The sequence below is a fragment of the Ranitomeya imitator genome, chromosome 6, assembly GCF_032444005.1.
Source record: "Ranitomeya imitator isolate aRanImi1 chromosome 6, aRanImi1.pri, whole genome shotgun sequence".
Lineage (NCBI taxonomy): Eukaryota > Metazoa > Chordata > Amphibia > Anura > Dendrobatidae > Ranitomeya > Ranitomeya imitator.
This window is the reverse complement of record NC_091287.1, coordinates 78,193,616-78,221,466: the sequence shown is the minus strand read 5'-3', so window position 1 is coordinate 78,221,466 and position 27,851 is coordinate 78,193,616. Positions and strand designations below refer to the sequence as shown.

Genomic DNA, 27,851 nt, shown 5'->3' with positions numbered 1-27,851 from the left:
TCATTCAAAGGATGACACTTATCCCTTTAACTACACAACAAACAGTTTTAGGGCTTGTGCACACAATTCTAAAATAATCAGATGAGCGCTATTCATTGTTTTGATGGGTAGCACTCGTCCCCATGCTATTATAATGGGGCTGTGCACGTCGAAGGAAAACAAAATTGTAGCATGCACAAGTTGCCTCTGATAATTGAAAGGCACTCGGCCATCTATGTCCATGGGTCCGTGGAAAACATTGGAACGCACCTGGATGACATCTGAGTGCGGTCCGATTTTTACAAACACACTGAATGGAGAAGATGGAGAGGTTTTTCATTTATTTATTTTTAATCCTTCACATCCGAGAAAATCGGATCACACTCTGATCAAACTCTGAACAGAGTGTGATTAGCACGATAGGACCGATTTTCTCAAATGAGAGAAAACCGGTCTTTTGACCCTAGACTTAAGCAGTTGGGGGGAATGCTCTCATGAATTGGCCAATTTTAGCACTAAGTGCCCACATTATAGAGGTACCGTACATGTACAGCAGTAATGTAGCCCACATTTTATGTATTCAATGCTTGCATACATCTTAGTGCTTACAGGCTGCTGTATTCTTTTGTTTGTATAGTATGCAGCTATAAGCTGGCACCTGCTCTCATTTGTTTTATTCTGTTTGGAAGAACTGGTCATTTTTATTTGTTTTTTTTACTGTATTGAAAGTAAAAATCCCCCATCTTCAGAGTCTAGTTGATCTAGGATAATAAATTACGAATTGTTGCACACATACATATATATATATATATATATATATATATATATATATATATATATATACATTATTTTATTTTTTTCTTATATACTTCACATGCCAGGGCACAACCTTAGCAAGATGCTGATCTGCTTCGATCCCTCGGAGCATAGACTATCTGAACTAAATGTAATCTGGACGTGGATGCAGCACTTTTTTTGCTAAAGCTTTCAGATAAGGCAATATTTTTTAATTAGTGAACACACAATTATATGACCAATTTCATATGTGCTTGGTTGTACACTGAGAACTCACACCCGCGCCTCACCATTCAAGGCAAATTGCCAGATACATTTCATGATCGAGGAAGCCATTTAAGTTTGAAGAGGCCAGTTCTGTCATTTTGGGGCAATTTTCTCTATAATGCCTTCCTGAGAGAAATTACCTCATGTATTGAATTGAACAGACTCCAGTCAAAACTAGTCAGCTCCAAGGCGATATCCCAGGTGTTCATCCCCAGGATCCGAACTGATCTGTGCTGTGTCTCTTCATTTTCTGCAAAGGGGTTCTGCAATACAGTCCATAAAAAAAAAACATCCTGTGTAAACATTTCACTCCGAGACCATGATTAAAAGAGGAGTTTGTTAGCAAAGCAATCCAGGCTGAGTGCACTTTACTTTTTCATGCTTGTTCACCTTCTACAAGATTATTCAGTCAATTTAGGAAAAGGCCTTGAAAGCGCAGGAGTGTAATGAATTGACACTCATTGAACAAAGCACTCTGGGCGGAAATTCAATTATAAAGAAACTGACCAGGCAGATAGGATGATGAAAATAAATACAGCGCATGTGGTAATTAACTCGCGCAGCGCTGGCCGAGAATCCTGTAATGTCAGCTACCGAGACTAAGGCTATGTTCACATCCAGCATTTTTTTGTGCAATAAAAGAAGCTACATCTTGCAAAAACTAAGAAATTTCAGAAATCTCCTGCCCTCGCTTGATTATTTTTACCTGACTGAATGTGAACATGGCAGAGCATGTCAGCTCGGGCAGCGTTTTCTCACCTATCGAAAGCATCTATCCCGCTTTGTAAAATGCTGCAAAATATGTTGGCGCTATGTACATGAATTACTATATGCAATAAAGCTCTTATCAATTTAAGTAAGGAAACAGCTAAGATAAAAACAAGGGAAAAAAAAACAAAAAAACAGATCCTTTGCAGGAATGATGCAGCTGATTAATGGCTGGCATCACTGCTTGGGGACACCTATGTCAATAAGGTTTCAGTGGTCACGTGCCGGTGCAGCATGCTAAAGACGGTCACGGGACCGCCACAGCAATTATGCCGACTCCAGGGGGGGTGATAAGATGAACATTGTTATTTAAGAACTAATCTGTCATTTAGCAGGACATCCCCTTTAACTTGTGATGAATTTAAATTTGCACTAATTGTGCACACAGATACCAGCTGATATAATTGAGACCTTGTTAAATAGAAATGACATTATACCTAGGACAAAAATTACAGAATATATAATCTATACGACGCACCTCCCACCAGTGCGCATGTCACTCACCAATGTGTCACTCCTCCGGTAAGTGTAAATGCGACTGGATGAATCCAGTGACTTGGAAAGGGCCATTTCTGTTGGCAAAAGCTCATGTTTTTCTGAAGAGGAAAAAAAAAACCAAACAGCTTTAGATAACCAGTGTTTAGGAAAAGAGAATTCATTATTGGAGTGTTAAGGTAAGTGAAAGGCCTGCGTTAGGGGGAAAGCAGATTGGAGACTGCTCCAGGATCTTTGGTGACATCACGGTCATGTGACCATGATTTCACCACAGCTCTTGTACTCTGCGGGACTTCAGGACCTTTGGTGAAATCATGAGACCAGTCATGTGATTGTGATGTCACCACAGGTCCTATTCTCTGTGGAAGTCACAAGGACTGAAGAGAAGGTAGACGTGTGTGTCTAAAATGTATGGGCTCCTGGCAGGTCCTTTCTGCAGCCCATGCTTATTGATATTAGTGAAGAGCAAACGTTCTCAGATAAGGTGTTATAAGAGCATGCTCGGGTGCTGAGTGACCGACATGCTTCAAAAATATGTTTGCATCTCCGCGGCTGCATGTCTCGCTGCCGTTGGACAGCTGCAACACATGCAGGGATTTCCTGTTTGTTAGTCAATCACTGCTTGTGTTTCGGCTGTCTAACAGCCGCGGAGACTCGAACATATTATTCAAGCACCCGATAACACCTTATGCGAGCATGTTCGCTCATGACTAATGGATATCTCTAAATGGATGTTCTTCAATTACTAAACCTAACACTTTCACGACCTTTGACGTACATTTCTCTGGAGGACCAGTCCTGTATGACACAGACAGCCAATAATGTGATTGGCGTGTATGTATGTGCTTGTGTGTGCCTGGCTCTGTGTGTGAGGTTGAGCCTAGAATGTAAGGACTCTTGTATATATGTGAAGACACTTGTGTATGTATGTGCGCTGCGTGTGTCTCTAACATACAGGGTTTGTATCACACATGGTGTATGTATGTAGCATCCACATTTATAAATTCCGGTTGCACAGACAAGAGACCGTAGGTGTAAACATGTTGACAAAAGCTAATCGAACGTGCAAAATGCTGCTAATTCATCAGGTGATTGGATGGTTTATGGCGGAACAAAAATTAATGTTAGCAGCACATCGCCCAGTGCTCATTGCAGATGTGCGGCCTATACCATGATATGTATGGGGACAGACTGAGCTACTAGTGGTCATTCTGTGCCCATCACTCTTCATCATCCTGTCGAAAGAGGCCGAGAAACAAGCGTCGAACGACTTCAATATTGTCCATCACGCTCATGTAACTGCCTGAACTCAGCGAATGTAAAGGAAACCTAAAATATTTGCGCGTGATGATGCAATATGTGAGCATTTAGCGCACCAGTTTTTATCATTTGCCCAGGGCCCCACTATGCCTAAAACTCGCCCTGGACATTTCTGCATAAAAAATGTGTCTCTTGGTAGGAAAACTGCTGCATAAAAAGCATGCGTTTGTTACACGTTTTTTTCCCCAAGTCTAAAGAATTGACATGCTGCAGATTTGTAACTGCTTCAGATCTGTAAGGAATAAATAAGCAACATGAATATGAGATTTCAGGAATCTCATTCACTTTGCTGGGACAGTATACTGCAAACTATGGATGTCGTGTGTGCATACCCTTGGTGTTGGAGTATTACTGACTTGATAATAACAATATAGAGCTGTGTTTGCCCAAATATATTGAATACCTAGAATACAATAAACATATCGGGCCCGATTAATCATTTCCGGGTTTTGCATTATCAGTTAAAATATTGCATGTAATAACATTTATGCAAAAAAAAAAATAAAAAATCACTCCAGGGAGGGACTGGAGTAAATTTGTGCAAAATGTTGTAACTATTTAAAAAAGGGTGCAAAAAAAGGCACATAATGGTGAACAAGGTAAAATAAACTGATCAACAAGTAGAAAAAAAAGACTTCAAAGTCGGTGGAACCAAAAGTAGGATTTTGATACAAAACAAAAATCTTTAAAACAAGAAACAATTGACCAAAAATAGCCACAAGTGCAATTATAGTTTGGGTACATGGGGTTGAGATCCAGGTTACAGACTGCTGTACAGAATATGGGGGCTGCATTTTGCTGATGTAACCTGGGATTAAGGCAGTAAACGGTCATGACATATTTCAAGAGAATAATCAGTGACAATTTTGTAAAGTGACAGACGGAGGTGACATATTGATCTTTTTACTAAACTTGTGAATGAAGGTCACTGTGGTGATCCCTAGACTACATATGGTACATAATAAATATTTATGCATGGCGTGAGCCAATACAGCACAGTTCCCTATGCTAAATTATGTCCATGGGGGGCTGCACTTATTTTCCAAATATTATTTTCAGTATTTTCTGCACTATTATTATTACTACTTGCCTTCTATCATCTTCCACCTCCTTCTGTAAGGAAGGTACAGCAGTTTTGGTTTAGTGCTACAAGGCTGCCGTTCTTCACTGTGTGTCTGTTAATTTTCATCTTCGGTCATGCTAAAAATTCTAGTTATTAATCAACCCCAAACATGGTACATATTGTAGGGAAGCAGGTGGCAGGTGAAGGTGTATAGTCCCAAAATAGAGTTTCCAGTGATGACAGGTTAATTAGAGGACTTTTAGTGCACCGGATTTTGGGTCCGGGATTTAGGAGCGACCAAAAGGGATTGGGTGGGAAAGGTCGCTCCCATATGCTCCAGCCCAGGTTTTGCGGGTCCTATAAAAGTGCCTTCAATATGTTCAAAGCCAAGTCTGTCCTAAGAGCCCCACTCTCTTCAGTCAAGCTGGTATACTCTAGTCAATTTCCTAGTTATACCAGGACAGCTGAGTGACAGCTAATATGGCTGCTGTTGTGTAATCAGTACAAGTCCATACACAATTTGATAAAAGCTGATTTCTACATTGTTAAATCCGCTTAGAAATCAACATGGTACATCTTATATGTAGACAGGCGTAGTAACCTATGCATTTCTAAATGGAGAACCGTTCTTAGTAATGGGATTAACTTTGGTGGCCTTACGCCGTGACGTAAAGCTCATGGGACCCAATGCAAAATCTCCAATGACCACAAGTCTTAATAGTATTGCTCTTTTCATATGAGCCAAAGGGAGGTTTTGGGCTTCTGGAAGATTCAGAATTTAAGGATACTGGTTTGACTGCACCCTCTATCCATAGTTACACCCTTGGGTAGCTGCACAGCCATCTCAACAGAAGAAAGTGACATGAGGGCTGGGATTTACTGGTGATTTCCGATCATTTTAAGATGATATTAGAAAAAGCGTCAAAAGCATTATTGAATGCTTGTCCAACAAACGCCTGTGCGTGGGAATTTAATACTTTTAATATTTGCTCTAGTTATGTCTCAAATTACAGGAAAAGCACAAAACTAGTGAAAATATTTGCAAACACTGTCAAGTCCTCTGCCCGGGAGGCAGAATGTTTATCATGAGTGGGGAATTAGCAGTCGCCATGGAAACAACTCCACCAGAAAAAGCTGCACATTAAGTGCGGTCACACAGTGGAGCTCGCTCCCCCAGGGGAGGATGAATACCTGCGCTAGCAACTGTCAGCCATTACTCTTCAAAGACATTGGTAATTGTGGAATAAGCAAGGAAGTAGAATTACCCCCTGAAAAGGTGACAGTGACCAAAGCCAGGTCCTCTTCTGGATGCTGGATCCGCTCAGCCACTATCTTCAAGATATCTTGCACAGAACTGGAAACCTTCATCCTGATGCTGACGTAGGAGTGATCAGTTATGTAAACGCGGCAGAAAACTGCACAAAAAAGGCAGGGAAGAGATGGTAAGCATTCCAGGGAGAACTCAATAAAACTCTGCTGCTGTCAGCTTGTGCTTTCCTGCTATGTATGGTAAATGAAAGCAAGAGGCTATCAGTGCAAACTGCGGCTATGCAGGTCTCCTGCTGTCTCTTCCAGAATCACAACCAACCTGAAATTCACAAATTTGTTTTTTCTCTACTGCATACAGACAAAAAAGGTTGTAAATATACAGTACAGACCAAAAGTTTGGACACACCTTCTCATTTACAGATTTTTCTGTATTTTCATGACCATGAAAATTGTAAATTCACAATGAAGGCATCAAAACTATGAATTAATACATGTGGAATTATATACTTAACAAAAAAGTGTGAAACAACTGAAAATATGTCTTATATTCTAGGTTCTTCACCTTTTGCTTTGATGACTGCTTTACACACTCTTGGCATTCTCTTGATGAGCTTCAATAGGTAGTCACCGGAAATGGTCTTCACTTCACAAGTGTTCGCTGTCAGGTTTAATAAGTGGGATTTCTTGCCTTATAAATGGGGTTGGGACCATCAGTTGTGTTGAGCAGAAGTCTGGTGGAGACACAGCTGATAGTCCTACTGAATAGACTGTTAGAATTTGTATTATGGCAAGAAAAAAGCAGTTAAGTAAAGAAATACGAGTGGCCATCATTACTTTAAGAAATGAAGGTCAGTCAGTCCGAAAAATTGGGAAATCTTTGAAAGTGTCCCCAAGTGCAGTGGCAAAAACCATCAAGCGCTACAAAGAAACTGGCTCACATGAGGACCGCCCCAGGAAAGGAAGACCAAGAGACACCTCTGCTTCTGAGGATAAGTTTATCCGAGTCACCAGCCTCAGAAATCGCAGGTTAACAGCAGCTCAGATTAGAGACCAGGTGAATGCTACACAGAGTTGTAGTAGCAGAGACATCTCTACAACAACTGTTAAGAGGAGACTTTGTGCAGCAGGCCTTCATGGTAAAATAGCTGCTAGGAAACCACTGCTAAGGACAGGCAACAAGCAAAAGAGACTTGTTTGGGATTTATTTTTCAACAGGACAATGACCCCAAACACACCTCCAGGCTGTGTAAGGGCTATTTGACCAAGAAGGAGAGTGATGGGGTGCTACGCCAGATGACCTGGCCTCCACAGTCACCAGACCTGAACCAATCGAGATGGTTTGGGGTGAGCTGGACCGCAGAGTGAAGGCAAAAGGGCCATCAAGTGCTAAGCATCTCTGGGAACTCCTTCAAGATTGTTGGAAGACCATTCCCGGTGACTACCTCTTGAAGCTCATCAAGAGAATGCCAAGAGTGTGCAAAGCAGTCATCAAAGCAAAAGGTGGCTACTTTGAAGAACCTAGAATATAAAACATAATTTCAGTTGTTTCACACTTTTTTGTTAAGTATATAATTCCACATGTGTTAAGTAATAGTTTTGATGCCTTCAGTGTGAATTTACAATTTTCATAGTCATGAAAATACAGAAGAATCTTTAAATGAGAAGGTGTGTCCAAACTTTTGGTCTGTACCTGCACTGTGTGTGTGTGTGTATATATATATATATATATATATATATATATATATATATATATATATATATATATATATATATACATATATATAATTTTTTTTTTAAAGACAAATATATGTACATATATATACATAAAATAAAAATGCCAATTTATATCTTTATATTTTGAGGCTTCATATGGCAAGCTACTAAAAAAAATCCTGGAGGACTCCTACCTTGACTATTGATTGTTGCACTCAGCACCAGAGTGCATGTAGACCCTTAAGCAATAAATAAATCAGAATTTTTATTTACTTTCCACATTTTCTCAGTGTGCCGATTCTTAAAGTGATTTTGCTGGAAGCGTATTTGTGTACCACAATTACTATTGTACGTTTATGTTCCAGCAGTGCTCCCCTTATTTTATCAGAAGAGTCAGTGGAGTGTGAAATGATGTGGCACCGCACAACCCTGCAGTTTGCTCCCATGATGATGATGGGTTTGCTAACAAAACTGTTGGAACTTCACAAAAGAGGGATATAAACATAGACGGCAAATATAGATGTAAATAAAGCTCCTTAGCCTGCAAGGGCAAACTGCAGCAATATGCCTGTCATTTTGAGACCTTGTCATACCTAGACAATGGAAATTATAAGGGAGTTCCAGCGTCTGCCTCCTGTACCAATATAGGTTTCTACAGTCTCAAATTAAACATTTTATACAAATTTCCTGCATATAAGACAATGGAAACTTAAAGAAGAACTGTAGTTGTATTTATTTATTTTTTAAAGAAACGTTATGATATATTGTATAAGGCCGGGATCACACATGCGAGAAACCCATCCGTGTCTCGGATGTGAAATCCAAGCTCTGGCACCGGCACTCCAGAGCGGAGAGTGCGGCCGCATAGCAACACATGGAGCCGCACGCTCCGCTCTGGAGTGCCGGCTCCAGAGCTTGCATTTGACATGCGAGACACGGACGTGTTTCTCGCATGTGTGATGCCGGCCTTAGAGAAATCATCTCCTCCATTCTGGACTGGTCTTTCGTTCCCAAATCCTCAATTCATGGGTAAAATCTGCATTCAGATTTTTTTCCATATTACTGAGATGGGAGATTGCAGTTGGTGCTCATAAAAGTCTTGAGAACCGCAACTGTCATTTTAGGAGAACTTGTCTGTCTGACAATTGCGCCTCTTCATAGAATTTTAAAAGCACCAACTGTCTTCTTCCAGCTCAGAAATGGAAACATCTGTCTTCACTGAACACAGATTTTGTGTAAATCAAGTTTATTAAAGGAAGTTGCATATAACAATACTTTGCAAGTTAGAATAGTACAAACAGAAACATATCAGGTACGTTTTAACAGTGTCAAGCATTATAATTCAGAAAAGGCATAGTAAAGTTTTCAAAATCAACCCATGAAATAATTTCTTTATCTCCTTAAATATAAAGAGTGCTATTCTAAGAACTTTTCAAAGGAGAATCTGTGAACAATAAACACTTTCTAGAAATCGGGACTAGGAACGTCTTCCCGTTGACTATATAGTAATCTATTACTTTTGGCAATGGGGTTCCTGGCCACTATAGGTCCAATTCTCCAAGACCCATTCTGTTGATTAAAGTTGGTTAATGCTAGGATATGGGTACCAGGATGTTACATTATATAAACGTTGGTGTAAATTAAACCAACTTTATGATTAGTAGAGGAATTTGAAAATGAGTGAAGAGAGAGGAGATGGGGTGGGGAGAGAGGGTAAGGTTTCCGGAGTCCCATCCAACTCAACTTTAAGTTAGTATTAAAGCAAAAATGTTCCACCAACGGAAAAGTAAATACATTAGGGAACCGATAGTATAATTAGTAAATTAACCAAGCCAGGTAGTTAGCTCCTCAGTCTCTCTAAACACTATCCAAGGGGTCCATATATTTAATACTTTATCCAAAGTTCCCGTATCCTGACCCACCAGTTGTTCCATACGAAGGAGATGGTTTAGTTCTGACACAAGTTCAGATTTTGAAGTAGAAATTGATTGTTTCCAATAACGAGGTATTAAATTTCGTGCAGCTGTCAAAAAATGTCTAAGAAGGCTTTTCTTAAATTTGGCTATGGAGAGATCAGAAATAGACAACAGAGCCACCTCCATTGTGGGTCGGACCTTATGGAGGGATAATTTGTTGTGGAGATCAAAAACAGCCTCCCAAAAACCTCTAATGGGTGGACAAGACCACCAAATATGAGCATACGAACCGCTCTTCTTCCAACACCTCCAACATGTATCTGGGGTAGTAGGGAACATAGTGTGAATACCGTCTGGACATCTGTTCCAACGAGTCAGCAATTTATAACTCCTCTCTTACTAAACACAGATTTTACCCATGAATTGAGAGTGACAAATACAAGATGAGAAAGAAGCAGATTTCCCTCAAAATATATTAGAAAGTTGCTTATTTTCATGTTTACTATTGATTTATGGAATAAAAATTAAAGTGACGGTTACACTTTAAATGTTTTCAACTGCCTTATATAAAAGAAATCTAGATCGATAACTACAAAATTCTCGCCAGTGAAACACCTTTGAAGCAAATTTGTTTACATTTATTCATGTCATCTTCAAGTTCAAGGCCTCATTCAGACGTCTCACTTGCACTCAGGGTGAGTTCACACAGGGCATTTTTGCTGTTTTTTTTCTGCTTTTTTTAATGCTAATTTTCAGCTGCTTTTTACAGTACTAGCAAAGCCTATGAGATTTCAGAAATCTCATGCACACAGATTGTTTTTTTTTTGCTGTGCTTTTTTGGACATAGGGCATGTCACTTCTTTCAGCGTTTTTGCTGCTGAAAATTCAAGGACATTAGCATGGACAAAGAGAAAAAAAAAACGCACCAAAAAAAACGCACCAAATACGCACCTAAACCTGCCTTTTTGACGCAGCTTCTTTCCTGCCAAGATGATCAGGTTTTGCTGCAGAAAAAAGCAGCAAAGACGCCCTGTGTGAATTTACCCTTCGTGTTGTCTGAGTGGATACTCCTTCATTAGTAAAATCACTACGTATCCAAATTGTCGTAACCTTTGGCATTGCCATAAGAATCATTTTAGAAAGCCCTTTAAAATCTACTGTTTATTAAATGTTTTTCATTTGAGAAGAAAACTCATTTTAGCCTTTAAATTATTCAGATATTATAATCACATTTCCCTGGAATAATCTGAGTAACAGTACCAACCAACATGAAAGAATATGTAAGATGTTGCGGAAAAAGAGTAACCAATGTGCGTCTCAGTGATACATAAATAATGACTTACAAAGCATAAACATTCATTTACCAGTCTCATAGTCGTTGTAAGAAGCAGCAATTCTCTGGGATTTTTATGTATTCCAGATATGAAACTCCAAATTAAATTACTAATATGAAGTAATTAATCACATAAAAATAAAGACACACATTGGAAACTCTGCATATACAGATACACAGTGTTTTGGTGCAATGTTGCATCATAGTAAAAGTATTTCTGGAGTAAACGATGGCGTTTATCGCTTCCGCCACTCATCAGCAGCAAATACTCACTTTCCTCTATTTCATTAGCATTTCCTCTGTGCTGCAGCCAGTTCTCCTTCAGACTGAATTGGTGGAAGAGAGCTCTATTCTGTGGACACAAGATTGAGAACGATAAACAGAGGAATTATTTTACTGTGTTACATTCTGAGAATACAAAAGGGAAACTCTTATCTAATTAGCACATGCTACATATTGGGAGATTAGTGAATACATCCTCAATGCATGGGAACGACAACTGCTGTGCGCCTGGGTGAGTAGAAGAGCAGGTCATCAGAGAAACATCCGATAATACGCCCTTCCAGTCACCTGACCGCTGCAGCCAGTCAGAGGGTGTAGCGGTCCTGCTGCTTCTGAACGGAGCATGCATCACTTCTGGAGTGGAATTAGCTGGATCTGTGGAGGCACTGGGAGGTGAGCACGCCACCGTCTTATATTTTAAATCCATACATGCTTTAAAAAGTTTTCTCCTATGTTGGACAACCACTTTAAGACAAACATTGATATATTCTGACCAAACCTACACCAAAAGAACACTGAATGAGCAAACTATACGCCTATAATCAACCGGAACTTTAGACATGCGAGTCAAGAAAATTTCATGGAGTACATGTAAAATTTAAAATGCACATGTTCTTTCCCAACTCTCTCTTAAAAAAAGCATTGCCTCTTGAAAATTCCCTCCCCAAGTTATTCAGTACAACAGTAACTTGCCACCCTTTACTCCTCCTATACGCACATGGAAATCCATAAAGGGTTTTCCTGCCTTTCATTATGTCCATAGAATACTTGTAACCTTTTGCTGGGATTAATTGTAGCACACAGAGCATAGTAAAAGTGACATTATTAGGGGAAATGGGCGATCACTGAACACCAGAAACATAACATTGGATCAACCTTTCCTGCCTTGTACCTTTGCCCGACATAAGTGCGGACAATAGGAGTGATGACGTGTGCATTGATTTTGATTCATTCTCTCATTCTCCTGCCATTGTCACTACTTCCTAGAAAACTTTTGGCCAAGTTCAAAAGTGGATTGTCCACTCTCCAACCAAGTCTCCACCCTGCAGCAAAGTTTCACATTACAAGCTTCCTTGCCAGATTGTGCTGCTAATCTCAGAGGAAGCGAGCTCTAGAATACTTCCTAACGCACATTTTATTGGCCTGTCATGGGCACAGCTGTGCAGATGGTACTAGACATATACTCTAGCCTTTCTTAGTATGACCCTAATACACAATTGATTGCCTTGGTCCCATCCATCAGTGCACAAATTCTCTTTAGCAAATTACTATTTTTCTTACCCAACTTGCTACAAAATAGCACATATCTAGTACATCATTTCCAGATGATACAGTGTGTTACACATATACATTATAGCACAGTCCAGAAGCTATGTAATACCTTTCTATGTGGTGAATATTCATCAACAGTGCTGCAAATGGAAGAAAAAGAACAATAGTCAGTGTCTATACTGCTCAAAAATCACAAGAAAAGTGTCCATGTGTAAGGCAGTCTCAATGGACGGTGTTGGTTCTAGGATCTTATAAAAGTATATTATTTTTTTTACAGAAATATTTATCGATTTGATTGCGATTAACAAAAAGAAACAAATAAGAAGACATTTGTTACTATAGCAAAACGTCTGCCTCCATTGTACCGGCAGGGGTAATATATTCTATTCCCCAAAAGAGCACATGGATAATATATTCCTGCACTGATCTCTTTTCCCAGTCCTACAGCCAGTGAACTCTTAACCTTGAAATGACAGATAATCCTTACATGTTATTGGAACCCCCATTGGATTTTCCAGGGAATTTCCTACCATAATACTTACTGTCGACGATGGATCCGCAGCACCTTCTGGAATTCTTTTAATTCCTTTTCCAACATGGGATATTCGTAAACATCATCTAGCACGTAGCGATAGAGAGTCTGAAAAACATACGTGAACACATCATGCTTCATTTATTATCGTCTACATTCCCCGTCGGTGGCACCGGGTAATATCGGAGAACAGAATGCAGTGCTGAAATAATAGTGATGAAATAACAACCGTCTGGGATCCCCGCAGAAGCAACACACCAAATCTCCGTATACTGCTTTACTAATAAGAACACCACTACATCCAAAAAAAGTGCATTAATATTATCTAATGATTTTGTTTTTTTGCATAACTATTTTACATGCAGTCGTTATACTAGTTACATCATCCCTGTTATAACACTTGGCTTGTGCTGTAATCCAGTGATAGAAAGCAGGAGCATAGGGTTAACCCTGCTCACATGTGCAATGACAGCAATATAATAAATGATGTCCTATAACTCAACGTTTAATGAAATGGCCCAGATCTAAATTCTTGGCTTCTGCAGACAAAAGATCTTACTCGTAACCACAGCAGATGTGACTACATGTAATACCGAGAAGAAGTATGTCTTTAGGAAGACAGGCCTTGTTAACGAATATAAGAGGACGAGTATATTTCATGTACTGCAGAAAACTAACCGTAAATGGGCATTTTACATCGTGGATTAAAACGGGATTTTACAGGTTAGGCTTTGTCTCTTCACTTTGGATGAAGCTGTGTTCTGTCAGAAATGGAAACCTTCACTGGTTACTGCTTATATTGTAATTTTCTAAATTTTCACTTTTGCTGTCACAGATTAACAGAACCAGATGTCATGTGGTGGTTTAACCAATATAAAACCAAGCAGAGTTACTGGAAATGTTATAGCGGACATTACAGATTTACAGTAAAGAAGTCTGTAACACAATGTCATGTTATAGCAATGTTCCATCAGGATCGCTTCTATACAATGTTAAGTAAGGCTTCTTTTACACTAGCCATGGTTGCGTCCCCAATAGAATTCAATGGGGCCGCAATAATTCCACTGAGCGCCGTATGCTGTATGGCCATGAGGGCCGTATTTACGACTGTGAAAAAATATTGAGCCTGCTCAATAATTTTCACAGCTTACGGACACGGTCCTTCGTTACTGCGGCAGACCGTGAAAATTGCGGCTATATGGCCCGCAAAAAAGGCCTGCAAAAACGGGCAGCAAAAAACACGGCAAGTGTAAAAGGAGCCTAAGGGTGATATTACTGTATTTGTGCAGGAGCCATATACTAAGCATCATACTGATGTTCTGGAACATCACAAAATCCTATACCAAAGAAAAGCCTTCCCAAACTCCCAGAATGGAAATTGATCCTATCCTTGGCACTAAATATACTCAATGCATGGAGCTTTACCATAATTATGTGCATGAGAATTATACCTGGTAAACTAAATGATAGTTTCCCAACTTTTATCTAATATATAATTGCCTAGAATACTACTTCCTGCAATTTGTGCCAACTTCCGTGGCTTTGTCCGGAGCTAATGTCCGGAGCTAATGTCCGGAGCTAATGTCCGGAGATAAGTGACGTCAACAGTGTCCAGTGTCTGATTGGTTGCCGCCTGCTGCGAGCGACCAATCAGAAACGTGCCGTACTGTGACACACTCCGCCCGCCATTTTGGTGTGATTTTTGAATTTTTACCTCACAGCAAGTTCCTACTGCGTGGAGGCGGGCCCAGTGACGTTGCTCTTCAAGCTCCTTCCGAATTTCAAGTATATATGGATTCTAGACTCCCGATTCTTTAGAATCGGGCTGCCATCTAGTCACATCATAATTATTTTGAATAGTAGTAGTGGGAGTCAGAAGCTGAAATGTCACTGGGTCCACCATGACAGGACCATCTGGTCTCCACTATTCAAGAATACTGCTCTAGTGGCTTCTGGGTCATAAGCTGAATTTAAAGGGATATTCTTAGCTCAGCATATGTTGGCATATTGCTAGGATATCACATTACTTAATGAGTCGCATTGTCTTTTCCGCTGCACAGGGGCGTTCCTAGCCACCCGCTACAGCAAGGCTCCATTTCATTGAAATGTACCGGCTGCAGTTCCCTGCTTAGAAAGGAGGCAGAAGTGCCATTGTGAAAGGGGATGTAGTCCTGGAGCAGTTATGCATGTCTCTCCATTTTCAGGGTAATGAGGGTCCCAGACATCAGAGGCCTATTGATTGTTAAGTGGCTGTTTAGTCATCATGAACTAAGCTGGCAAAACCCCTCTAAATCATTACTATAAAAAGTAATTTACCACTAGTGAACAACAATTTTAGCACTAGTGCCCAACAAACAATGAAAAGGATTTTACATAAAATATAATGTTTTTAAATGGTTTAGCGTCATAGATGTGACACACACTGCAAACAAAAAAATCATATTTTCAAGAAAAGAGACATTATTAGAAGCGATCAATAATCCGATTTTGCATAGAGACTTGTGCCCAATTGTGGATTCCTTGCTCACCTTCAGGAATAACTTGGAGTGCTCATCATCATGTAACCAGTCTTTGTATAAAGCAGTCCACTGGGATGCCAGAAGCAGGACCTTCCGCTTTGTGCACAGGGCCTCCGGCCTGTCTGCCTTGCCGTCGTATTTCTTGGCACAATAGGTAATTTCAGGTCAAAGAACAACAAGTAAACATTGTGTTTTTAAAGAGCAACCAATTACAGTGTCACGGAGAATGCCATCCCGCAAATACAGAGCTAATTAAGTGACTTCTCGGCTGCCGCACATCAATCTCGTCTCTGTGTTACCAGGGAGAGGTTTGTCACCCGAAGTCCGGCGTCACCATCCTGCAAACTGCTGGCCCGTCAGCACAGCCAGGCTAAATTAAAGGCCAAACACAAGCTCAAATAAGCATCCTGGTCTTTGTAAGCCATTTGTGACCCTATAGGGGCACTTCCATTCTACAATATGCTATAAAGAAAAAACGGTAAAATCTGCACCTACTTGTAATAATCCACAATTATTGCTGCCACAAGAATAGAAACCAGGATTGTGCATTTGCTATGGTAAATTCATTGGACCATAGCTTCTGAACATAGTCCTCAAACCTTATTCATGACCTTTTTTTAGCCAATATTATAAACTGCAAAGTTATGACTGGCAAAATTGAAAACCAAAAATTAGGATAAAATGTGAATCTATAGCGAAAAGTCTCCATTCAGTATTTGGCCCCACCTCAGAATCTATTGATCTCTACATCTGCTATAAAATGAACTATAAACATGAATTATATGTATTTCACTATTATACAAGGACAAGATATTGCATTGTGCTTCTAGCCAACAGAAGAACCCTGGATCCCTCATTTACGTGGCACGGATTGATGGTGTGTCAAGGTGTTTTCTGTGGTTGCCCTAAAACATGACAATGCTAGAGCAGACAAGTTTTAATTGCCAGCATTCAAGCTGCACCTAAAAAAACATATCTTCAGGTATCGTGTTTTCTCTGGATTGTTTGCCGCCTCATGTTTGATCTAGTAATGCGACCATTGCATGGATTAAGCTTGATATTCTACCCTGGAGCGCTCCACCCTTCAGAAGTCAGTACATGAACATGGCACGTGGGCGAGGAGCTGGAATGCATTAAATCCCTTGAAGCAGAAAAAGGAAAACTATTAATCATAGGCTTGTCATAAAAGGGGAAATGTGGAGTTACTACCTTTTGCATGCCATCCCCTCATCGCTTTCCTTACACTTACGATATACCAGAGTTTCTAGACTTGGTAGTAAGTGTATGGTATGTGACTTAACCATGTCCTATCTCTTTCAAGTATTTATAAAATGTGCTTCGGGACTACTGTAGAACAAAAAAATGCAGTTTAGCTTAAGCGGCCTTCATGCTATGTGCTTATATTGCTTCTGACTATCTGTCCCGTAATTACCAAGTACATTACACAAGGCTGCTGGCTCTAAAGGGTCTGAAGAGACTTTAATTTAAAATTGACTATTTGTAATAGGTCCATTGCACTTCAAAAGCTCACGATTATCTCCACTACAATTTTTACTGGAAAGGAATGTATATCACATAATGCAAACCTAAGTATCCATAGATGTGTGTGTGTATCACATCATTTACAATAGGCCGGCCATTCTTTCCTTAATCACTGGTTTTCTTTCATCCTATTTTGTGTCGGGAGCTCCGCCACGTCCCCCTTCTCCTACTCCTCCTCACTTTCTTCTATATGGCTGTAAGACAACTTGCTGCAGCAGAAGCCTACCCCTGAGAAGGAGGACCCCTCTGTGAGTAGCTCCACCTTTGTGAGGAGATACAGTCATTCCCCAGGCAAAGATAAAACTAATCAGCAGGAGATTCACCAATGTAGGTTCCTACAAGATTCTTATTAGGTTGGCCTTTTCAGAATCATCTAAAAAATAATCCAGACTAACAACGACTATACTTTTTGTTTACAGTTACTGTCATTTTAATTTTTATTTCATAAATCAACAGTACACATGAAAGTAAGAAATGTTGTCATATATCTTCTTTCTCCACCAGGATATATTAAAGGGGAAGTCTGGCATTAATCTACACATCACTCTATGTGAATGCAGACTTGTGAGTCTTTACATTGCGTGCACTGCGAGGATTCTCCAGTGTCGGCGCCAGGAGTGGGACGCAAGTACATGATTTGCATACATGCAGTCATGTGCTAAATAGATGAGAGAGGCCTTGCTCAATGCAAGTTCACTGAGTGAGGCCAGACAAGTCTAGTCTGAATGTGACCTCAAGTACACAAATCGCATACTTGACTGCCTGCCGGAGAATCCACACAGCGCATGTGCCGTGAGGAATCGCAAGTCTGCAGTAACAGAGTGATTGCAGACTTGTAGCTAAAGGCTGGACAACCACTTTACATGTTTTCAAAGTTCTCAAGTCATAGGTAAAATCTGTATTCAGTGAAGACAGATCTTTACATTATTGAGATAAGAGGTGACAGTTACTACTGATAAGACCCATTGTAGATGGGCGGGGTGTGTGATGAGGGAGGAGCTCTGCATATAGCTCCTCCCCTTTATATAGAAGATGATAGTTGATACTGATAACATTCAGTAATGTGACAATCTGTCTTCACTGCATACAGGTTTTACCTATGAATCTTGATAATGACTGATCCATCCTGGCAGAGAAAAAAGCAGATTTCTCTGATAAAATACATTGCAAAGTTTATCATTTTCATGCATACTATCTATTTATGTAATAAAAATTAAAATAATTGATAGACTTTAAATATTGATTTCTAGATTTAATGTACCTTTAACATTGAAGCTGAAAATGATAATGCAATCCCATACGCCATCATAATACAACAACTGTGGACATGGAGTGACGAGTGGATTGAAGAGTTCAGGTTCCCTCAGGCCAATACTATTCTCCATCTGTACAAGCTTTTGTAATGACTATTAAAACCGTAACTAATTATTCCAGTGAGGAGTTCTAGAAAAGCCTTCAGCTAATAATGAAGTTATAAAACACGCAGCAGATAATACTCGAGTCGTCTAGTACAATAACAGTATTGGCGGATAGGTGCCAGCAGTAAGGGCAGATGATGGCGCTGCAATGATTTAGATGCTATTTGGCAACTAATGGCGTGCCATATTGTGCTACAAACAATACTGTTAGGCAGTAACCTTGAGGGAAATGACAGCGTGCTGCTTTGTATCTTGGATTATAGATATCCATTCCTATTCATCAGCCATGCTTCATCCCATTCTAATCTGGCGCCGGCGCAGAACAGACTAACGTGTCACTTGTATCCTATCACAGCAATTTACCAGATGCCATTTGCCTGTAATGTTAGGCATCTGCTTTTCATTCTTTGGAATCAGGGGCATGACTGTTCCGGTTAATTAAGGATATTGTCTGAGGAGCGCTTGGCACAAGTCGTCTGTTGTCATGAAGACCGTGTACGTGAGAAGGAAGTCGTCCAGGAGGGTATCTGTAGAGAAACACAAACATCAAACCACAAGGTGAGGGCGTGAGTCTCCGAGGACGGCACTGTCACTGCAACACTATTCATGAACATGCCCACGGGGAACATCCTATAATGCCCGGAGATTTAATAATGAGAAATACATTGCATTATTCAGGAGAGATCGCCTGATTTTGGCATTAGTTAGTGTCTACTCAGTGCATAAAACCATTAATTAGCACCGCAGCCTATTTTATTCCCAACTGCAACATCAACTACATTGTGAATCATAGATAATACAAAACTTACTCAGAAAACACACAAAAAAATGTCAGATAAGGAGGAGGACAGGGGTACAATACATATATACTAAATAGAAATTAAAATTAACAATTAATTAAACACAACCATTTATTGTGATGATACTGGGATGGATCTGTCTTTGAAAGAATCATTACAACAAAGAGGACTCCATTATGGACTTTATATGGGCTTATCAAGTTTCCAATTGGCATAGATGTGAATGGAGCGTAAACCAAGTCATAAGGATAATGGCTGTTGTGGCCAAACAAGGTCACCGTGTAGCCCCAGCCTTAAATAGACAAAGTACAATATTTGGCTCCTTGTAGTTCACCTAGTAATAATGATTTTACCATTATCTGGGTTATTCCTCCTCAGAGGAGGTTCTGTGTATTCCTCCTCAGAGGAAGTTCTGTGTATTCCTCCTCAGAGGAGGTTCTGTGTATTCCTCCTCAGAGGAAGTTCTGTGTATTCCTCCTCAGAGGAGGTTCTGTGTATTGCTCCTCAGAGGAGGTTCTGTGTATTGCTCCTCAGAGGAGGTTCTGTGTATTCCTCCTCAGAGGAGGTTCTGTGTATTCCTCCTCAGAGGAGGTTCTGTGTATTGCTCCTCAGAGGAGGTTCTGTGTATTGCTCCTCAGAGGAGGTTCTGTGTATTCCTCCTCAGAGGAGGTTCTGTGTATTCCTCCTCAGAGGAGGTTCTGTGTATTCCTCCTCAGAGGAGGTTCTGTGTATTCCTCCTCAGAGGAGGTTCTGTGTATTCCTCCTCCTCAGAGGAGGTTCTGTGTATTCCTCCTCCTCAGAGGAGGTTCTGTGTATTCCTCCTCAGAGGAGGTTGTGTGTATTCCTCCTCCTCAGAGGAAGTTCTGTGTATTCCTCCTCAGAGGAGGTTCTGTGTATTCCTCCTCAGAGGAGGTTCTGTGTATTGCTCCTCAGAGGAGGTTCTGTGTATTCCTCCTCAGAGGAGGTTCTGTGTATTCCTCCTCAGAGGAAGTTCTGTGTATTCCTCCTCAGAGGAGGTTCTGTGTATTCCTCCTCAGAGGAGGTTCTGTGTATTCCTCCTCCTCAGAGGAGGTTCTGTGTATTCCTCCTCAGAGGAGGTTGTGTGTATTCCTCCTCCTCAGAGGAGGTTCTGTGTATTCCTCCTCAGAGGAGGTTCTGTGTATTGCTCCTGAGAGGAGTTTCTGTGTATTCCTCCTCCGAGGAGGTTCTGTGCATTCCTCCTCAGAGGAGGTTACATAGTAACATAGTTAGTAAGGCCGAAAAAAGACATTTGTCCATCCAGTTCAGCCTATATTCCATCATAATAAATACCCAGATCTACGTCCTTCTACAGAACCTAATAATTGTATGATACAATATTGTTCTGCTCCAGGAAGACATCCAGGCCTCTCTTGAACCCCTCAACTGAGTTCACCATCACCACCTCCTCAGGCAAGCAATTCCAGATTCTCACTGCCCTAACAGTAAAGAATCCTCTTCTATGTTGGTGGAAAAACCTTCTCTCCTCCAGACGCAAAGAATGCCCCCTTGTGCCCGTCACCTTCCTTGGTATAAACAGATCCTCAGCGAGATATTTGTATTGTCCCCTTATATACTTATACATGGTTATTAGATCGCCCCTCAGTCGTCTTTTTTCTAGACTAAATAATCCTAATTTCCTTAATCTATCTGGGTATTGTAGTTCTCCCATCCCCTTTATTAATTTTGTTGCCCTCCTTTGTACTCTCTCTAGTTCCATTATATCCTTCCTGAGCACCGGTGCCCAAAACTGGACACAGTACTCCATGTGCGGTCTAACTAGGGATTTGTACAGAGGCAGTATAATGCTCTCATCATGTGTATCCAGACCTCTTTTAATGCACCCCATGATCCTGTTTGCCTTGGCAGCTGCTGCCTGGCACTGGCTGCTCCAGGTAAGTTTATCATTAACTAGGATCCCCAAGTCCTTCTCCCTGTCAGATTTGCCCAGTGGTTTCCCATTCAGTGTGTAATGGTGACATTGATTCCTTCTTCCCATGTGTATAACCTTACATTTATCATTGTTAAACCTCATCTGCCACCTTTCAGCCCAAGTTTCCAACTTATCCAGATCCATCTGTAGCAGAATACTATCTTCTCTTGTATTAACTGCTTTACATAGTTTTGTATCATCTGCAAATATCGATATTTTACTGTGTAAACCTTCTACCAGATCATTAATGAATATGTTGAAGAGAACAGGTCCCAATACTGACCCCTGCGGTACCCCACTGGTCACAGCGACCCAGTTAGAGACTATACCATTTATAACCACCCTCTGCTTTCTATCACTAAGCCAGTTACTAACCCATTTACACACATTTTCCCCCAGACCAAGCATTCTCATTTTGTGTACCAACCTCTTGTGCGGCACGGTATCAAACGCTTTGGAAAAATCGAGATATACCACGTCCAATGACTCACCGTGGTCCAGTCTATAGCTTACCTCTTCATAAAAACTGATTAGATTGGTTTGACAGGAGCGATTTCTCATAAACCCATGCTGATATGGAGATAAACAGTTATTCTCATTGAGATAATCCAGAATAACATCCCTCAGAAACCCTTCAAATATTTTACCAACAATAGAGGTTAGACTTACTGGCCTATAATTTCCAGGTTCACTTTTAGAGCCCTTTTTGAATATTGGCACCACATTTGCTATGCGCCAGTCCTGCGGAACAGACCCTGTCGCTATAGAGTCACTAAAAATAAGAAATAATGGTTTATCTATTACATTACTTAGTTCTCTTAGTACTCGTGGGTGTATGCCATCCGGACCCGGAGATTTATCTATTTTAATCTTATTTAGCCGGTTTCGCACCTCTTCTTAGGTTAGATTGGTGACCCTTAATATAGGGTTTTCATTGTTTCTTGGGATTTCACCTAGCATTTCATTTTCCATCGTGAATACCGTGGAGAAGAAGGTGTTTAATATGTTAGCTTTTTCCTCGTCATCTACAACCATTCTTTCCTCACTATTTTTTAAGGGGCCTACATTTTCAGTTTTTATTCTTTTACTATTGATATAGTTGAAGAACAGTTTGGGATTAGTTTTACTCTCCTTAGCAATGTGCTTCTCTGTTTCCTTTTTGGCAGCTTTAATTAGTTTTTTAGATAAAGTATTTTTCTCCCTATAGTTTTTTAGAGCTTCAATGGTGCCATCCTGCTTTAGTAGTGCAAATGCTTTCTTTTTACTGTTAATTGCCTGTCTTACTTCTTTGTTTAGCCACATTGGGTTTTTCCTATTTCTAGTCCTTTTATTCCCACAAGGTATAAACCGCTTACACTGCCTATTTAGGATGTTCTTAAACATTTCCCATTTATTATCTGTATTCTTATTTCTGAGGATATTGTCCCAGTCTACCAGATTAAGGGCATCTCTAAGCTGGTCAAACTTTGCCTTCCTAAAGTTCAGTGTTTTTGTGACTCCCTGACAAGTCCCCCTAGTGAAAGACAGGTGAAACTGTACAATATTGTGGTCGCTATTTCCTAGATACCCGACCACCTGCAGATTTGTTATTCTGTCAGGTCTATTAGATAGTATTAGGTCTAAAAGTGCTGCTCCTCTGGTTGGATTCTGCACCAATTGTGAAAGATAATTTTTCTTGGTTATTAGCAGAAACCTGTTGCCTTTATGGGTTTCACAGGTTTCTGTTTCCCAGTTAATATCCGGGTAGTTAAAGTCCCCCATAACCAGGACCTCATTATGGGTTGCAGCTTCATCTATCTGCTTTAGAAGTAGACTTTCCATGCTTTCTGTTATATTTGGGGGTTTGTAACAGACCCCAATGAGAATTTTGTTACCATTTTTCCCTCCATGAATTTCAACCCATATGGACTCGACATCCTCATTCCCTTCGCTAATATCCTCCCTTAAAGTGGACTTTAGACAAGACTTTACATAGAGACAAACCCCTCCTCCTCTCCGATTTTTACGATCCTTTCTAAACAGACTGTAACCCTGTAAGTTAACTGCCCAGTCATAGCTTTCATCTAACCATGTCTCGGTTATTCCCACTATGTCAAAGTTACCTGTAGATATTTCTGCTTCTAGTTCTTCCATCTTGTTTGTCAGGCTTCTGGCGTTTGCGAGCATGCAGTTTAGAGGATTTTGTTTTGTTCCAATCTCCTCACTGTGGATTGTTTTAGAAATGTTCTTACCTCCCTTCTGAGTATGTTTTCCTGGGTCGTCTTTGTTCGAGTCTAATGTTTTTCTTCCCGTCCCCTCTTCTTCTAGTTTAACGCCCTCCTGATGAGTGTAGCGAGTCTTCTGGCGAATGTGTGTTTCCCAGGTTTGTTGAGGTGTAGTCCGTCTCTGGCGAGGAGTCCATCATACCAGTAATTCACACCGTGGTCCAGGAATCCAAATCCTTGTTGTCTGCACCATCGTCTTAGCCAGTTGTTTGCATCAAGGATCCTGTTCCATCTCCTGGTGCCATGCCCGTCTACTGGAAGGATAGAAGAAAAAACTACCTGTGCATCCAGTTCCTTTACTTTCTTCCCCAACTCTTCAAAGTCCTTGCAGATTGTCGGTAGGTCCTTCCTTGCCGTGTCATTGGTGCCAACATGTATCAGAAGAAATGGGTGGACGTCCTTGGAGCTGAAGAGCTTTGGTATCCTATCGGTCACATCCTTGATCATCGCACCTGGAAGGCAGCATACTTCTCTTGCAGTTATGTCCGGTCTGCAGATGGCTGCTTCTGTGCCTCTCAGTAGTGAGTCTCCCACCACCACCACTCTTCGTTGCTTCTTGGCTGTACTTTTTGCTGTCACTTGTTGCTGTGTGCCCTTTTCTTTTTTGCTTGCTGGTATTGCTTCATTCTTAGGTGTGCCATCTTCATCCTCTACAAAGATTTGATATCGGTTCTTCAGTTGTGTGGTTGGTGATTTCTCCATGGTCTTCTTGCTTCTTTTGGTCACATGCTTCCACTCATCTGCTATGCATTCTCTATGCATTCCTCCTCAGAGGAGGTTCTGTGTATTCCTCCTCAGAGGAGGTTCTGTGTATTCCTCCTCAGAGGAGGTTCTGTGTATTCCTCCTCAGAGGAGGTTCTGTGCATTCCTCCTCAGAGGAGGTTCTGTGCATTCCTCCTCAGAGGAGGTTCTGTGCATTCCTCCTCAGAGGAGGTTCTGTGCATTCCTCCTCAGAGGAGGTTCTGTGCATTGCTCCTCAGAGGAGGTTCTGTGTATTCCTCCTCAGAGAAGGTTCTGTGTATTCCTCCTCAGAGAAGGTTCTGTGTATTCCTCCTCAGAGAAGGTTCTGTGTATTGCTCCTCAGAGGAGGTTCTGTGTATTCCTCCTCAGAGGAGGTTCTGTGTATTCCTCCTCAGAGGAGGTTCTGTGTATTCCTCCTCAGAGGAGGTTCTGTGCATTCCTCCTCAGAGGAGGTTCTGTGTATTCCTCCTCAGAGGAGGTTCTGTGTATTCCTCCTCAGAGGAGGTTCTGTGTATTCCTCCTCAGAGGAGGTTCTGTGCATTCCTCCTCAGAGGAGGTTCTGTGTATTCCTCCTCAGAGGAGGTTCTGTGTATTCCTCCTCAGAGGAGGTTCTGTGTATTGCTCCTCAGAGGAGGTTCTGTGTATTCCTCCTCAGAGGAGGTTCTGTGTATTACTCCTCAGAGGAGGTTCTGTGTATTCCTCCTCAGAGAAGGTTCTGTGTATTGCTCCTCAGAGGAGGTTCTGTGTATTGCTCCTGAGAGGAGGTTCTGTGTATTCCTCCTCAGAGGAGGTTCTGTGTATTGCTCCTGAGAGGAGTTTCTGTGTATTCCTCCTCAGAGGAGGTTCTGTGTATTGCTCCTGAGAGGAGGTTCTGTGTATTCCTCCTCAGAGGAGGTTCTGTGTATTCCTCCTCAGAGGAGGTTCTGTGTATTTCTATGTACCACACACAGGGCTGTGAAGGTTACTACTGCAAATTGTTGTGTAATGGAAAAAAGGACAAAGGGCTGCCGCCTGCCTCTCTGACACAAGCAGAGCTCTGTATGTAAGCAACAAAAAGGCTAGAAACTATAACCCCCTGCTGGTCCAGCACTGTCTGAAATCCCAATGATTGCCTTCATTTCCCTGTCAGTCATGAAAATGAGCTGTGAAGAAGCAGTGCACATTGCTCACATATGTAATAATTATGTAAACATTATAGTTTTCTGTTGAAAGGTAAAACCTCAGCTAACCACTTTGCCGTTATCTGACAAACTACAGTCTTCACATATGAGGCTATGTTCACACTGCATTTTTCTGCACTGTTGTTTATCATGTTGGGGAATATTTCTAATGCATAACCCAAAGTATACACAGCTTATAACAGAGCAGATGTTTGCTCAAACAGAGTCCTTAATCGCAATAGTGTACTCTAGCGCCACCTACAGGATTTACCATTCTTAAAAGTCAATATCGACCCTTTAAGGAGCCTTGCAGTATGAGTTATGATAAAAGTCAAACCAGAGTATCAGTTTTCAGACATGGTGCTTCGGGGCATTGCCCCTCATCAGTGTAAAGTATGACTTCTGATTTGGCTATAGAAGAGACCTATGACTGGAATCTAAGAGGTAACGTTTCTCATTGTCTGCAAATTGAGATTCTGGTTTGGCTTTTATCCTACGTCATAAGGCAAGGCTTGTTAAAGGGTCGATATCGACTTTTAGGATTGCTACTTCCAATAGGTGGCACTAGAGTTCAAGTCCTCTTCCTCTCTGAAGAGACAATTTGCATATTTAAATTCCCAGAGGAGCATTGCATGGCAAAGAAGTCTCCTCACGCTGACATGCCGGGCCTGGCATGTCACTCTCCACAAGGAGAAACGTTACCCCTTAGATCTCATGCGCTATAGTGAAATGCATCTACTACACTTTTCAAAGCACACAATCCAGCAAAAAATAAATCAATATATAAATGTGAAATATATAATTTTGCATAATGGGATTTAGATGGAGGACACATAACTGCATAGAGTTGTATATGTTTGGACAATGTATTTTTCATGTGGAGCGCAAAACAAATAGCACAGAACCTTATCTGTCTTTCAGGATAAGTGGTACGAGACATGATACAAAGATATTTTTATTTTTCACATAAAGGACAAACGTAAAATGTTAATTTAATGTAGAACACAATTGTTTTCATTAGTTTGTATCAGTCAGTGATAATGACTATACTTAAAAAAACATGTTCCAAAGTGAAAAATACTTGCAACGGTGCGAAGACTGACAGGCCCGAGCTGGGTGCCAGCCCGCGCTTTTTAGCTTTCGGGGTGTGTAGTGAAAACAATCATGTCTTAGGTGAGAACATCTTGGCATAGAATGAAAGCCGGCTGCTCTTCAATGAAACATTAGTATTCAGGTTGTGGAACCCTCCAGGCAATTACTTCCTCATTTGACAAAATGTCAATAAATATAACCTAAATGTTTGCAAATGGCAGTGAAAAAGGCAAATGGTTCTATTACTACGGTAAAAGTGCACAAACAGAAATCAATTACAGTACATGTTTTAGACCTAGAAGTAGGCAATGGAACAACTACACATACAATTCCTTTAGGCATTCAGACAAAAGAGTGAGATTTTTGCTAAAGCTTATAGTTGTGGTAGACTTTTTGGTATCCTTTGTAAATTTTTAAAAAAGGCAATATTGTGGAAATGTAACAGTGCATTCAGTGACAGACATGCAGCCTGTGCAGCCAGTTCCATCGCACAAGGGTCCGTGGGGGGAGGAGGGCCATTTGCCACTGCAGGTATCTATGGCATGCTACTATGATTATTCACACTTTTCTGCCATAGAGATTTTCCTTCTCTGACTCGCAACTTTGCTCAGTATATGCTTACATATATAGTTAATTGTGGATTTCGTTTTTTTATATATCATCTGTCCGGGGATTCAAATTCAGGACCTCCAGTATGGCAGAAGGAGCTTTGGCAAAGAGTCACAGTTGGCTCTGCTAAGTATAGGGGGATTTTCTCTGCACAAAGGTCTAAATGGTATTCTTCCTCTTTACAAGTAAAAAGATACATCTCTGTATTCCGGAATATCTCTATATATAGCTATGTTATAGAAAGAAAATATAAATCTGATTTAAAAAAAAAAAAAAGAATAATGACTAAAAAAGAAAACTCTGTAAAGCAATTATAGTCATATTCTTTATACACTTGTTTTTACAGTCATACAAGTGCATGGAGCGAGGACGCACCCTCTGATTGGGTTCTGGCACGGAGTATGTATAACATATACGGTACATACTCACCGGTCCCGGTTCAGAAACCGGCGAATCCTTGCAGCGCACAGCTCACAATCCTGTCCGACAGCTGCAACGCATGCAGGGATTTCCTATTTGTTAGACAATGCCTACATGTGTTGTGGCTGTCAAACAGCCGCGAGACATGCTGCTGTGGACACTCAAACATATTTTTCGAGCACGCCGAAGACACTCTGTTAGTACCTTATCCGAGCACGTTCGCTCATCACTGGTCACCATACATATTCTGATTAACGTCAGAGGCACTGACAAGGTTGGGAAAGGTCAGTATAACGTTAATTCATTTTTGTCCTTTGTTTCAAGCTAAATA

At 40.8% G+C, this 27,851-nt stretch overlaps 1 protein-coding gene across 1 annotated transcript in view; it reads right to left on the bottom strand.

The window, feature by feature from the left end:
- Positions 1-27,851, bottom strand: part of RAPGEF5 (Rap guanine nucleotide exchange factor 5) — a 350,639-nt gene that overhangs the window by 33,695 nt on the left and 289,093 nt on the right. Inside the window, exons 12-19 of the mRNA XM_069729804.1 lie at positions 18,932-19,010; positions 15,533-15,677; positions 13,015-13,112; positions 12,582-12,612; positions 11,192-11,270; positions 5,953-6,102; positions 2,314-2,405; positions 1,182-1,304 (exon numbers count right to left, since the gene is read on the bottom strand). Of these exons, the coding sequence (XP_069585905.1) occupies positions 1,182-1,304; positions 2,314-2,405; positions 5,953-6,102; positions 11,192-11,270; positions 12,582-12,612; positions 13,015-13,112; positions 15,533-15,677; positions 18,932-19,010 (797 nt within the window). The remainder of the gene's footprint in view (positions 1-1,181; positions 1,305-2,313; positions 2,406-5,952; positions 6,103-11,191; positions 11,271-12,581; positions 12,613-13,014; positions 13,113-15,532; positions 15,678-18,931; positions 19,011-27,851) is intronic.